Here is a 15,018-nt window from a genome sequence, read left to right as displayed (position 1 = left end):
CATTTAAAAAAAAAACAAAAAAAACCAACCAGAATTCACATAAAAAAAAAAAAAAAAAAAAACCAACCAGAATTCACACGTCTCTGCTCTTACCTGCAGCAGTGACCTGCACTGGCTCCTCAAAGAAATCCCCAGTGAGAGTGAGATCAGTGCCCCCTGCCAGGCTCCCTGCAGCTGGGAACACGGAGAATATCTCTGCAGGGGAAGGAAAGAGGGATCTGAGCACAAGCCTTGCAGAGGTGAATCCCAGCCCTGTTTCTGGGAAAGCCTGCAGTGTGCTTGCTCTGCTTCCAGCCAGGGCAGGCTGCTGTGGATGAAACCAGCTTCTCGCTGATCCCTTTTCTTGGCAGCCTCTGGGATGACACCAGGAATTAAGAGCATGGATAATTTGGCCACATGGCAGGGGGAACACTGCAATGTTTGGGCTGTTACTTAGCAGGGGCTGCATCTGTCATGCTCAGATTGCAAACTACTCTGTTCTGTGCTATTGAGGATCTTTGGGAGAAAAATTAAATAAAAAAAAAACACAGAATTAAAACTGTTTTAATCCTCTTGACTTGCATCTCAATTTAGTCCTTAGGTTCAAATGTTACCACTCTTTCCAATAATCCCTCAAACTTCAGGGAGAAATGGAAGGAGCAGTGTCCACATCACAACCATGGGATCCTTTCAGGACTTTATCTGTTAAAAGTGTGCCATTCCACAAGAAAGCCATTTTTCTTTTTGATGAAATGACCTACTTTGCACCCATATTGGAGTTAACCACCCAGTCTGAAAAAAAACCAGACTAATAGGAAAAGGATGAGGGATGTCAGTCTATACCTGCACCTTTTTTGTTAATTCATCTGGTATTTAAACACTAATTTTACAGTATTGACTACTGACTAGCACAGTACTGTCTACTGGACAGATTTTTCAGATCTTTCTGCTCGTGCTCTGCCCACAGCCAACGTCATGCATGATAATTTCATTTTACTCTGTACTAAATTGTAAATAGAGACATAAAATTAGCCTTCTTAACAAAGAGTTGTCTAAAATACAGCTTGAAACGTCACATGCAGGTTACTTTTAAGGTACCTTAAATAATTTTTTTAACTAATGGTGCAGTACCCTGCTATTCATTACTTATCCAGAACTCAATTCTTGGAGTAGCTGAACATCACCTCCTCCCTGTAGCCAGTGTGGGAGTTCTCATCCTGAGGTCTCCATTTCCAAAATTTTAGCAAATACAGAGTGATTTAAGGGGGAAAAGTTTCCCTATGAGCAACACCTCTGATCCAAGAGAACAAGGAACAATGCACATAAATCTGGTTGTCTCATAATTTTTATCTGCAGCTTTTTGATTAGTCAAGCCCATACCAGGGGAGTGGAACACCAAAATGAGGACAAAATGGGATTGCATCCCTGGGAAAAGCAACAGTGAGAGGTGTTTCTTAGATCACACTGGGACTGATGGAGGACAGTGCTAGTGAGGTGGATCAGTGAATACCTGGATGAGTCTGGTACAGGAAAAGCTCCTGTTTGGCACTGATGAGCCAAGAACCTTTGTGCACTGCTGACCTGCAAGACAGAAAATGCCTGAGAGATCCTGGGCCATGTAAATAAAATCAGACCTTCACTTGGCAGGGCTGGACTCTCCAGAGGAGCAGTGGAACATTTCTGCAAGCTCCAACAACTCCTTTCACCAGCACATTGAGGCATTGATTCATGAGACCCCATTAAATGGCTGAAACGCTTTATTAGAAGTACTAGCACACTGTAAAGTATGTTTTGACACAGTCAGAACCTGTTTTCACCTCCTTTAATGGTGAAATTCTTTCCCATTTGGATGCATAGTTCAAAGCAAGGTGAAAGGTTTTAATTCAGCTAGATTTAATAGAGCACAGAATGGTTTTGGTGGGAAGGGATGTTAAAGAACATCCAGTCCTATCCCATCCCATGGGCAGGGACATCTCCCACTGTTCCAGGTTGCTCCAAGCCCTGTCCAACCTGGCCTTGAACACTTCCAGGGATCCAGGGGCAGCCACAGCTTCTCTGGACAACCTGTGCCAGGGCCTCCCCACCCTCACAGGGAAGAATTTCTCCCTAATATCCAATCTGAATCCATCCTCCTTCAGCCATTCCCCTTGTCCAATACAAGATGTCTTATGTTCTGGTCACTGAAGGTAAAGTATAAAATACCAAAGTGGTATTTTATATATAAAATATATAAATATAAATATATAAATAATATATAAATAAATATATATATAAATAATATATCAAATACTTTGAGGAGAAACACTCTCCCATATCATTTCAAATCTGACAACCATCTTCTCAAGATAACAAACCTTATTTCTGACCAACGAAACACAAGATAAAAACATAATTCACTCATCCTGTACTCAAATGCATCTCTATCCCATGCAAAACCAGAGGAAAAGAGAGAAATTTTTTTTTACTCACTTTCCTTTGTTAAACACCGAGAAGCTGGCATTGTGGGACCCTGGGGGAAAGAAAAGTGACAATGCTTTCAGGCAGGAGTATGAAGTAAATCCTACCAAATATTGTCCAGGTTCTCTAGGCCCAAGTCTCCCTTCCTTGCACTTTCCTTACAAGAGTAAGGAAAATCTATTTTACATATTTAACTCACAATATCTTTCCCAAACAGGAAGGCTGGAGCTCAAAGCCTCCACAAGAAATCAGAAGCTTCTTCAGGGTGCTTGGAAGTAAGGAAAAATTAAAGGGGTGCCACCTCCTACTGGAGATTGTGACTAGAAGGGAACACCAGATGTATTCCTCTAATAAAGCTCTAAAGGAACGTTACATCACAGACAAGAAGGATTAAAGCAGGAAACTCAGCAAGGACCCCAAATCCCACTGTTGGCTGTCAGCAGTGCCCTCATCACATCGTGGTTTCCCTCCATGTCCTCCCAGGCTGTGCAGAGGACACAAACCAGGGCAGGGGCTGTGCTGAATGCTGGCAAGCCTTGATCTGAAGCTGATTTTATGGACTCAGCCCTGAGCCACATTCCAGCTTTGGAGACAGAACAGGAACTCATGACAGACGCCCTCCTCCCTGCATCCTCTGGAGCTGCAGGAGTGACAGAAACCCATGGTTTTTACCCCTTTCTACCAACCTATGTGGTTCCCTTCCACCCGGCACTGCAGGGTGCCCAGTCCATCCTTCACCTGAATGGGGTAACTGTGGAGAGACAAAGGACTTCCCTGAGCTTTGGGAGCTAAAGAAAAAGCAAAATATAGTAGAATCAACTAATCAATAGAAGATTTGGGTTTATACACCTGAGATAGTAATGGTTTGCTAACTTTAGAAACATGGGAGTGAAGCAGGTGAGATGGGAGAGGAACAACCCATCTTCCCACTAAAGATCAAGAGTTCAGCAGCTTAGGAGGATGTATTCCAGCAGCAGTGCTCCAGCTTGGCTCCTTTACACCTATTTCTAGAAGCTGATGCTGTTGGTCGCCTTCAGAACCCCCCCTTGAAATAAAAAACTGAGCAGGGACAAATGCAGGCACAAGGGGAGGGTGAATAGGAAGAAAAAAATGTTTTCCCTCTACTTGCTCCTCTGCAGGTTCCTAAACTGTGAGAATGAGCAGGTAGCAATGAAAACAGATATGCTGGCACTACATCAACCCTCTGGAGTCATGGAATGACACGATTCCCATCATTAACTCACATGTTTAAGCACTTGAAGCTGCAGAAAGCCAGCAGCCCTTACCCACCCCATCACAGACCATAACTCCTCAGGGCCTGTCTCCACTTTAAGACAAAGCAGAAGAGTTTCTTCAAAATCCACAAATACTTTTGTGCACAAGCTGTGCTGAACCCTTGCACCAACACAAACCCAAAGTAAACAAGAACTGACGTGGTTCCAACTCTTCTGTCAGCAAAAGAGCAGAGACTGGTCCATCCATCTCCTTCTGATGTAAGAAAAGCTGGCCTGGGCAAAAAAATAAACAGTAAAGATATGATGTGATACAGATGAAAACCTGATCCTGTTAAAATCAGCAGCCAGTATCTTCCCAAGGGACAGGAATTTTCTCCCACTTGTATCTAACATTTATTAACCTTCTAGAAAATGGCACATGCCCTAATCTCTCATCTCTGCGCCTGCAAATTGCATTCCCCAGTTACTGTGGGAGCTGCAGCTCAGTGAGAGTGCAGCAGGGCACTCTTGGAGACCCCAAGAATGATCCAATCCCTCCCTGAGGGCAAGGCTGAGCTCCAGGAGGGCAATACCCACCCACACCTTCCAAACCAGCAGGCAGCACCACCCACAGCAAGTACAATCAAGATGCAGCTCAGACATTTCTTCATTTCATTGGGGGGAAAACACTACAAACTACTTCCAGCAGAAATCACCCAAGCTCCTAATAAAAAAAAAATTAAATATCTGCTCCTTAAAGGATCAGTATGGGACAACTTCCACTGGAGAAGAGGAAGAAGGTGGGAGGAATAAATTCAGAGTAATTAGCAGAGTAAGCAAAGGCTGGCAATGATTCTTTGAGAATTAGCAGTCAATTAAAGGAAATAGGTAATTAAAACCTGTAATGCAAACACTTTGTGATGACCCATCCCTCCCAATGCAGTTTTCTATGGCCCATGTTTCAGAATGCAGTTTTATTAGGTTTTTCTAAAAGAGCTTGCTTTTATTAACACGGTGGCTGATACTGAGAACCTTTCCTTTTAAGGAAGACTAAAAAAAATATCAGTGCTGCCAAATGTTTCTTCAACATCACTGGACCAGTGCATCCCATACAAAGCCTGGAGAAAGGAGCAGAACACACTTGAAGCATAAAAACCATTCCCTTTTTCTTTGCTCCAAATCCTGAATCAGCGTGACTGAGTGACAGACTGCTCTGGTCAAGTCCAAGTCCCCACCTGGTACCTATTTCCTAACACACCAAAAATGGGCAAATAATTCATGTGAAGCTACAAAGGGAGCCTGTCTGGTATGCTGGGATTTTGGGGCCATTTCCTTTTGGTGAGGCTGAGCTGTAAATGAGTAATCTGGCAGCAGAGCACTGCAGGCACATCCAGCCTGCACTCAGACAGAGCAGCCTTTCTTCCCCCTCATCAAAGGTTCCAGGGCTCCACCAGAGGCAGGTGAAACAATAATTGATCCCAAACAAAGGATGTTGATGTGCACAGTGTAGGGATGGCATGGCAGGAATCTGCTCTGGACTTTCCTTCATGCCAGCAGGGAATTTAATCACTTAACAAGGGACATTTCCAATCAGCTTGAGAGGTCATTAAAAAGTATGTCAGTGTTAAATATCTGATGCTCCAATTAAAATTTCTGACTACTGAGAATACACACCTTTCCTGGCTCCTGAAATGATCCTTAAACTGCCAGCAGAGTAACTATGGATTAATAGTTTATCTTTAAAATACTTACCTGGGCTTGGTTCTTCACTGCTACTGGCACAGAAATCATAAATTAACATTTGGTAACATATCCATACATATGGAAATACATATGACACACAGCAGGACAGTGTTGATGCTCATTTTGGATTCACTGTGTTTAAAGGGGCTGCTGTCCTAAAATAAGATTTTTTTAAACCTAGCTGCTTTTCTCTGTTGCACATAACCACAGAAGCAACATTAAAAAAAATATATCAAACCTCTGAGAACAAGAAAACAACTACAGAGTGTTTAAAGCAGTGAACAACAAAGCCTTTGGTCTCAAAATACTTTTCTTTAGTCTTCTGGTTCACCAGAGCATCTGCTTCAAACTAATAGGTTTTTTTCTTTAAAAAAAAAAACAAAAGCAAATGGAAAAGGGAAAATTTATTTAACTTTTCAACTCTGACATTATTTTAATTAGTTAAATTTTAATTTGCTAGCCAAAATAAAATCTACAGCAGCCAGCTGCAATTACAGTACAATTCACACTGAGCTGTGATTGACTGTGCTGCCAGTAAACAAACCAACCAGCTTAATGGACCAGTTGCAATTAGATTAACAAAGTTTGCTGGAGCCCAACTCATGAGCTGCAATAAACCACAAAGGAAATAAATGGCAATTCTGGGCCAACTGGTTGCAATTTATTGCTGTCGAGGAGGCTGATGGAAGAAATGCCAATTTACAGGGACTGCAGCAGATAGCTGAGTGTTCATAATTACCCATCAATATAATCCACATTGAAGTCCAGGGTCTCATATCTGCCAGCAATTGTCTTCCCATGAATCTGTATTAAATTTCCTGTTTAAGAGGAAATGGAAATTGAAAAGTCTTTTAAAAGCAGAGAACTTATTCGCAAATTTTCTGAGCTGAACAAAAGGAATTAATGGTCTTTATATATTTTGCAGAAGTTCCTGCACTGAATGTATACTCTCAGCTTTTACCATGGCTCAAGATGATTTTGCACTTAATTCCCTTTTCTCAAAGCACATGTCTTTGTTTCCCACCAAAATACCCAAATTCATTCCAAAGATTTTGCAGCTCTGTATTTGGACAGAGCTGACAATTTTTTTTTCAATTCTTTTGTTAGCTAAATGTCACTTTCTAACCCAATTCCACTGTAGAACCTCACCAGACAACCAAAATTACATCATTTGTACACCAGACAGGGTGAAGCTCTAAAGAAGGATCTTGGCATATCTGTGACCAGATTATTCCCCTGCTCCTCACTCACACTGGGAGGTGAAACATCCATCCAGCTAACACATAGAAACCTCCATACTGGCACCCTAAAGCAAGGCACAAGAATCTAGAGCTGAACTACACCTGAAAGCAATCAGAAATTAGGGACTGATTTAGAATGAGGCACATCTGTGTGATATAACCTCCATGTGACTGCCTGAACTCTTGAAATACCAAAGTCTTTTGATTAATCTTGACTTTGAGGATTAAACTTTCAATTTTCTCTAAAGAAACCTGTAAATACAGAAATAATAGAAATGGGGGGAGGGTTAATCTGTCATATTCCAGTTAATTTTTCAGATCAAAATCAGTGAATAACTTCTCATGTAACTTTAAAGCACGATCTAAAACCCCAATAAGCAAAAGATCTGTATGGCAGTACAGGATAACGAAAGGTCCCATACCTGGGGTGCCAGATGATGGATTAATTTGGTAAACCACAGGTGTCTGCTCAGCTGAGAACTGCAAAGAGAAATTTGCAGTGAAACATCAGCTATTTCTGCAGCAGTCGAACCCCACCTGAGGCTGCACTGCTCACAACCCCTCCAGCAGCTGCATTTCAGACTCACACTCCACGTCTGATCTTTGCAGCAGATTCCTGCTCTGGGAAAGGAGTAAGGAGAATTATTCCCTTCTTACCCCCTCTCCATTCACAGTCTGGATTAGTGATATTTTTTACATCTTTTGTGCCCAGATTGCCCATCCTGGCTTGATCCAGTGTCAGAAGACACAGTTTAATACAATATCAAATTTCTAAGTCATGCTTTAGCTGAAGTTAAAACCTGCATTTTATCTTGGATGGTGACACCATTTTTCTTCCCGATAGTATATCCTTTAGAACAATTCCATCATCATAGATGGGAAATACTTCAGCCACTCTTTGGCAAGTTTGTTGGGTACTCTAAAGCAGTGAAGGAAAGACTTTGTCTTGGCCGATCTTACAGCAATACAACAGAAATTTTTTGGGAAAAGACCACCTCTGCCTCTGAGGGAAAAAACCTTGAAAACCATCAAGTCCAACCATTAATCCAACACTGCTAAATCCAGTAAAACATATCCCCAAATGCCACATCTGCATGGCTTTTCAAACCCTCCACGGCTGGTGACTCCACCACTTCCCTGGTGTTTGACAATCTTTTGGGGAAGAAATTTTCCCTAATATCCAATCTAAACTTCCCCTGGTGCAACTTGAGGCAATTTTCTCATCCTGTATCTTGTAACTTGGGAGAAAAGGCCAACTCACACCTGGCTGCATCCTCCTGTCAAAGAGCTGTGGAGAATGGGAAGGTTCTCCCTGAGCCTTCTTTTCTCCAGGCTGAGTCCCCCCACCTCCCTGAGCTGCTCCTCATCAGATTTGTGTTCCAGACCCTTCCCCACCTTTTTTGGACATGCTCATCTTCCCCACCCCCTTTATGAGCCCCTTCATGGCCTCATTGGCACTTACAGATGCTGCTCACAGACCAATAAATATAATAAAAAATTAATTTGCTGTAGTAATTCAAAGGTACAATTGCATATATCAGGTTTTCCCTGATAAAGCTGTTCGTGATAAGCTTTCCTTGAAGGTCATTCCCTTTCAGAGCTCAGCCTTTGCCTTCCCTCCCACTCCTGGTCATGTTAAAAACGAATGGCCACTTCTGGAGCAAGGGCAACATCACACCATACTCCAGGCTGGAGAAGATGTGGAGAAAGAAGCCAAAAGCAGCATGAAATTGGGACCACTGGCTGACACGAGTGTTGTGAGCTGCTCAGACTTGTTGGTGCCTGCAGCAGCTTTTCCAATCTAATGCAGAGGCAAAATTAATTTTAATACGTGTAGCTCCCAGGGCCCAGCCCCAAACAAAGAGACACATTGTGGTTTATTTAGCTTGGAATGTGCCTCATTAACAGCATCCCCTGGTGATTTTTCATCAGCTCCCTAAGCTAGCTGAACCACCCGATGACTCTTCAGCTTTAATGTGCAATTTACTGAAAATGCTGGGTTTTTTGCTCAAAGTTAGCACAGAGGTGGGATGTGACATTCAAAAACACCAGGCCTCATCCCAAAGCACACAGTCATGGGTAAGGATTCTGCTCTGCAAGAGATCACAGAATCCCAGGATGGTTTGGATTGGAAGGGACCTTAAAGACCTTCTCATTCCATGCCCCTGCCATGGGCAGGGACACCTTCCACTATCCCAGGCTGCTCCAAGCCCTGTCCAACCTGGCCTGGAACACTTCCAGGGACCCAGGGGCAGCCACAGCTTCTCTGGGCAGCCTGTACCAGGGCCTCACATTAAAGAGTTTTTTTTCAAACATCCAATCTAAACTTACTGTCTTTCAGTTTGAAGCCATTCCTCTGGTTCTGTCTCTAACATGCCCTTGCAAAAAGTCTCTCCCCGCCTCCCTTTAACTTAGGGTTGGAATTGAAGGTCTTAGAGGTCCCTTCCAATCCAAACAATTCCATGATTCCATCCATTTCAATGTATTTCCTGTGACACAATGTTGAAGCTTCACTCCCTTCAATACCTTGAATTCTTTATCCTCATTTCTGCACTTGTTTGGTGATTACCTTGAAAGAATAGTTTTCTTTCTCCACCTCAGTCAGGTTATTAATCACATGTCCTTTAAAGATCACCTCCACGTAGTACAAACCCTCCTGGGGTGAAGACCTAGGTGGAAGAAAATGCGTATTATATTTTTATACAAATTGTATTTAGAAAATATCATGTCCTTTACAGAGTCTCCATTCAAAAGAAGTCCACTGAGACTTCCATAGAGCAAAGGAGTTTTACATTGTCAGCCCAAACTTCACACTTATGAAGCCAAACTTTAAAATAACACTTGAAAAGAAATGTGGAAGCACAGAAAGAAACCACAGTTAAGAGCAGAAGGTGACAGGATTGCATCAGAGCTCCACCTAAATTATTGTTAATGAAAAACATTCTCATTGGGCATGCACAGAAAATAATTGTTATTCATTAGTAATAAAATGAATCCCTGGATCTGCAGGGCACCTTGATCCTGGTCCATAAATTAATACTCCATCCTTGTTTCACAGTTTCCCAGCACAGAACCCTGCAGAATTAACTCCCGGCCAAATCACAGCAGCAAAATATGGAAGAGTCCCATTAGGTCCCTATTCAGACACCCCAGTGTTCCAGCCCAACCACCATAGTGTGAAAGCTATGGCAGGATAGAAAACAGGCAGCTCAAACTGGTGCTTGGAACTATATTTATTTCCTGTTCTATTCATAAACCCTCTCTATCACCTTGGACACGTCAAGGACACCAAAAGCTGGTAGAATCTCCTCCAAGATTTTCTTGGGAGTTTTGCATCTGAAAGCTAGATGTCTACAAACCTCTGAAGGTCTGAGCCTGGACTGCCCAAGAAGCCTCACTGTGACCCTCATGCTTCATGAAGTTAAAACAAAAATCAATCAACCCAGGTTAGCAGGTGCTCAGTGAGACCACAGCATGAGGATTTTTGAAGGAATTTTGAATGAGTTAGAAACAGAATTTCTGAGTTGTTTTGAATAATGTGATTTATTTTTCTTATTATCTACATAAGAAAGAAATGTGAGTTCAACTCACATCTTCACCACGTGGCTCAGAAGGTCACAAGACCTCTAGCAGCAAGACCTTTTTAAAAATATATTAACCAATAAAACACTGTAAGCAAGGATATTTATACTTTTAACCCAATGCTTAAATATTTTGTCTTATAGACTCATACTATAGTGTAAATTTTCTTAGTCAATCATGTTATAATTCAAAAATATACTTTATGGTACTATGTATAGTACTATAGTACTATACTATATATAGTAGTATACTATATAGTACTGTACTCTAAAACTCCAAACTTTCCTCTAGCTTCATACTACAGTGTAAATTTTCTTAGTCAATCATGTTATAACTCAAAAATATACTCTGTAGTACTATACTATATATGGTACTATATTGTATAGTACTATACTCTAAAACTCCAAATTTTCCTTTAACTTATCTCTGTTTTAAACTATAAATCCACATTCTCATTTCTAATACCTAAATTTGGAAGCCTTTTCCAAATCCTAATAATAAATTTTGGCTTACACACCCAAAGTTCTGAGAATTCCCTATATTTCAGATAGGAATTCTTTCAGCTCCCAGATTTCCTGTGCAGACACTGAAGGAAAAGGAGGATCCTGTTTGACAGAGTCAAGGTCTCGCCCACAGTGTAACTATGGATCATACCTTGTTCTGCACCTTATGGTGGGCAAGTCCAAATACAGAGGAGAGACATCACAGGGCAGCCTGGGCAGGTCTGGATGCACCAGGGACACCTCCAGCTGGGATGCACTGGCTGGAGAGACAGATTCCACCTGGTGGGATGCTGAGCCTGAGCAACAAAATCAATCAGAAGAGCTCTGTGAGGGCAGGATCACTCCCAGTCACACAAGGAGCATTTTTGGATGTACAACTCAGCCTCTCTAGGAATAATGTTTAGAGTCCTTGATCAGGCTTTTTAAAACCACGTTTGTGGAATTTCATATTGTGGTGGTTTAACCCGAGCTGCCAACTCAGCCCACACAGCACTCACTCACCTACCCCCAGGGTCATGGGGGAGAGGATTGGAAGGGTAAAAACCACATCCCCAAGTGCATTTCCACACAATTTAAAATCCCCCTGGTGACTCTACTCCCACACTGGGCAGCCTGTGCCAGCTAATGACCATGCACAGCTGATTCAGAAACCAACTCTCTTCAGAGAGAATATTCATCACTGTGGAAAATCAGACCTAGCTTTGTACAGTTGGTTTGGGGCCAAAATGGACATGACATACAATTTTCTGAAATTTTTACTCAGATGTCATGTTTATCATAAGAGTTTTAAAATGCTCCAGCATCACAGAACATATGAAGAGGGCAGATTTTTAGCTTTTCTTCAATAAAAGGGCAGGAGCAGGGAAGAAATTTCTATCCCTATATCTGAAAAAATAAACATTTTGAATTTTGCTCCTTAGAAATAAACCTTCATCAATAGCTTATAAAGTCATCATTTAAAGCTCAGTGTCATAGCCTATGGCTCTGTTCAGTAGGGTTTGTCACTCCAACCACAAACCTCAGAAGGGAGCTGATTATCTGTTACTTTTACATCCCTGGAAGTGTTAAAGATCAGGTTGGGCAGGGCTTGGGGCAACCTGGGATAGTGGAAGGTGTCCCTGCCCATGGCAGTGGGGTGGAATGAGATGATTTTAAAAATCTCTTTCAATCCAACCTTTCTGTGATTCTATTTCAATACACACTTCATAAGAATTTGAAGCTCACCATTCAGAGTGATGGTAATCCATGTTCCCCCAGCAATGCTCCCCTCTTGGGGCTTGACAAGTGATCCTGAGGCTGTCCCTGCAGAAACAAACCAGCTCCATCAGGCTGAAGGGAAATGCAAATATCTAAAAAACCTTATTCAGGATGAGACACAGTGACCTGAGAGCTGCCTTCCTGTGATCCCACCCTTCATCCCATTTCTCCTCCTCAAGCATCCAAATTAATCATGTTTCCCATCCTTTTCCCCCACCACTTCTCCCCATTTACAGCTCTCCTCAGGGAGCTTTTGATGCCCTTTAGGGCTTCCTGAACCAAGCTACAGCCTGAGCCTCCTGTCATCCTCAAGAATTAAAGATGATAAACATCATTTTCATTCCTTCATCTCTCAAAGAAATGTGTTTGCTGACTTCTGTGCACCCTACCAAAATCAAGGGTGCCTACAAAAAATATCCTTTTCTAGCTCCCAGTCAGCCTGTCCAGGTATTTCCTTCTGAAGTCCTTAGGAAAGACATTCAGGCCTGGAAAAGAACTCCTGCTTCATGATGTTAATCACCTATAACCTGCTATGTCAGGCTTTCATGAAGGCACTAAATTTCTTAGATAATTTAGGATTTATTTCGGGTACCCTCATTCTCTGAAGCTGAGATATGAACCACTACATGGCTTCCTTTTATGCAGCCACTGACCAGAATTTTACAGAAGCCATTTCATGGTAGTATCCACTTTTCTGATTAACGTTTTAGGAGATTTCCAACTTCTTAGTTATATTTGGATGCAATCTGATCAAACATCAGTATTGGTCACCAAAGCCAAATATTGGACACTTTTGCATCATGAACCCTTAATAGCAACATGCAGAGAGTGACATATTTATCATCAAGTAAACAAAAAACAATAGGTATGGTACGAACTGAGAGAATTAAAAATTAATCCAGAAATCTCCTCTATGGCTATGGAAATAATGCCATGGAAAACCAATAATAATGATGGACAATGTCCAATGTGCTACAGTCAATATCCCATATTTTTCAACACCTTTTAGAGGTATTCTCCACTACTCACAGGCAGTCTGTATCCAATCCCCACTGGATTTTGCAGGTGAGGTCGGAGACAACACCTCTCCATCACCCACCTACTAAGAATATCAGCCCAGCATTCAGCAGGAATGTCCTCCAAAGGTTCATCTTGAACATTGGATGAGGAATTCACAAAAGTCTGGCTCCAGAACCTTCCCTGTAACTTAAAAAAAAATAAATGTGTATTCTTTATTCTCAATGCAAATCTGTAGGAGCAATAGCGGGAACTTTTCTAATAATTTAAGAATATTTTTACATTGCTTGGTAGTTGCAGACCACGCCTTACTAACTGTCATAGACAGAGATATCACACATTTTCTTTATAAAGTCCATGTCAGAAGCTGTTCTAACATTTAAAGACAGACTATCAGCTTCTCCTGCCTTCAGCCTCAGTATGGAAAAAGCATGAGTGCATTAATTTAGCCACATTTTTAAATCACAAAATGGTTTTAGTTGGAAGAGATCTTAAAGATCACCCAGTTCCAACTCCTGCCATGGGCACGGACACCTTCCATCAGACCAGGTTGCTCCAAGCCCCATCCAACCTGGTTTCTACTGCTTATGGACCACAAGACCCACTGCAACCACTTTCAATTTCTTGCACATTTTAACACACTGAAAAATGCATGGGGCAGAGTCCAGCAAAAGTGAATGCTGTATGTCAATGCAGGTGCAGAAAATATAATTTGGATTTAATTTTGTTATTATTTTTAGAAGTTTTTTCTGGCTTTACTTACCTTATTGAATTTGTTTTTCCTCCATTCCTCTGATGAGTCAAGTGCCAGGGCTCTGATACCAACACAAGAGCTCCATCCCCCTGGCACCAGCTCTGTCACAGGTTTCAGGCTGGGGTTGTGTCACTCACTCTGCCCAGTGCTGAAACCCACCAGACAAACTTCCCAAAAAGGCTCAAATCCCGTCACAGACACCTCAGAGCTCTCCACTGAGGATGCTTAATTATTAACCTAAGCTACTTGCTGCTATTAACTGTTTTGTTCCAAGACTTTAATGACCAAAACAAAAATAAACTGGGATTGTTCTTCCATTGATATATGCTTAGGTCCTCCAATAGGAGGACAATTAATCCATATTATCCTTATTTTTCCCTCCTACAACATGACAGAAAAACTGGTTTTTGATATGCTGATATCAATCTGGGACTGACTTTCACAGTGAGTGGACTTCAGGGTTCCCTTATATATTATTATCTAAATTTTTCCATGGTATTCCAAACAGCATCTGCTGAGAATTCTGTCCAAAGGGTGTTTACATCCCTTATCACTTCTCAAGTGGCTTTAACTGCACAGGCTTTTTTGCCTGTGGAAAAGAGGGCAGTGGATTTTCACAGTGTTTTCATTCATGCTCTGGAGAGCCTTGGCTCCTGGGAAGATGCAATCCAGCCTCCCCCAGACACTGAGCAGCATCTCTACTCCCACCTCTGCCCTCCTCTCTTTGAACCCCAGATGGATTTTGATGCAGTCCCTCAATGGGCTGCTGACCCCCTGCCCTGGTATGGAAAAACCTTCATGGAAGTTTCCACTGAAATTTTCAGGAAGTTCTCAGACCCCACAGCATAGCTGAGGTTTAATGAGTTACCACACGCCAAACAGCAGCAGAATGTGCTCATGCTCTCACCTCAGCCCCTAAGGGAGGTGGAACAGGCTTGCTCAGCCTCAATTCAGAGGCTCAGTGGCACAAAGTCATGGGCAATCAACCCCCAGGGGAGCTCTGGAGCTCTGCCCAGCAGTGGAACCAGTTGTGCTTGGTTTATTCTTAGACCAAGCCCCAATGTCTCAGCCACGTCCAGCCAATGATTACAGGAACCCTGTGTGAGTTAACCCCACCTGTGATCTACACTCAGTTTACTTATTAGCAGAATTACACTGGAAATGTGGTCAGAAGGAAGAGCAAACTCGAGGGAATTCTCAAACAAAAAACTATTGCTAAAGAAGAGGCTCTTCAAGGATGACAACCTGAACCCAGCAGACAGAAAGAGATG

General features: G+C 42.1%; 1 protein-coding gene across 1 annotated transcript in view; it reads right to left on the bottom strand.

The window, feature by feature from the left end:
- PKHD1 (PKHD1 ciliary IPT domain containing fibrocystin/polyductin) overlaps window positions 1-12,654 on the bottom strand; it is a 239,336-nt gene extending 226,682 nt beyond the window's left edge. The window contains exons 1-11 of the mRNA XM_039696008.1: window positions 12,641-12,654; window positions 11,944-12,038; window positions 10,871-11,015; window positions 9,204-9,303; window positions 7,057-7,114; window positions 6,133-6,211; window positions 3,870-3,944; window positions 3,123-3,187; window positions 2,449-2,488; window positions 1,490-1,560; window positions 94-195 (exon numbers count right to left, since the gene is read on the bottom strand). Of these exons, the coding sequence (XP_039551942.1) occupies window positions 94-195; window positions 1,490-1,560; window positions 2,449-2,488; window positions 3,123-3,187; window positions 3,870-3,944; window positions 6,133-6,211; window positions 7,057-7,114; window positions 9,204-9,303; window positions 10,871-11,015; window positions 11,944-12,038; window positions 12,641-12,654 (844 nt within the window). The remainder of the gene's footprint in view (window positions 1-93; window positions 196-1,489; window positions 1,561-2,448; window positions 2,489-3,122; window positions 3,188-3,869; window positions 3,945-6,132; window positions 6,212-7,056; window positions 7,115-9,203; window positions 9,304-10,870; window positions 11,016-11,943; window positions 12,039-12,640) is intronic.
- Window positions 12,655-15,018: the final 2,364 nt, after the last annotated feature.

Source organism: Passer montanus, unplaced genomic scaffold (assembly GCF_014805655.1).
Source record: "Passer montanus isolate IOZ18808 unplaced genomic scaffold, ASM1480565v1 scaffold94, whole genome shotgun sequence".
In the NCBI taxonomy this organism is placed as follows: domain Eukaryota; kingdom Metazoa; phylum Chordata; class Aves; order Passeriformes; family Passeridae; genus Passer; species Passer montanus.
Note: the sequence above shows the minus strand (reverse complement) of the source record. Positions and strands in the feature narration are given on the sequence as shown.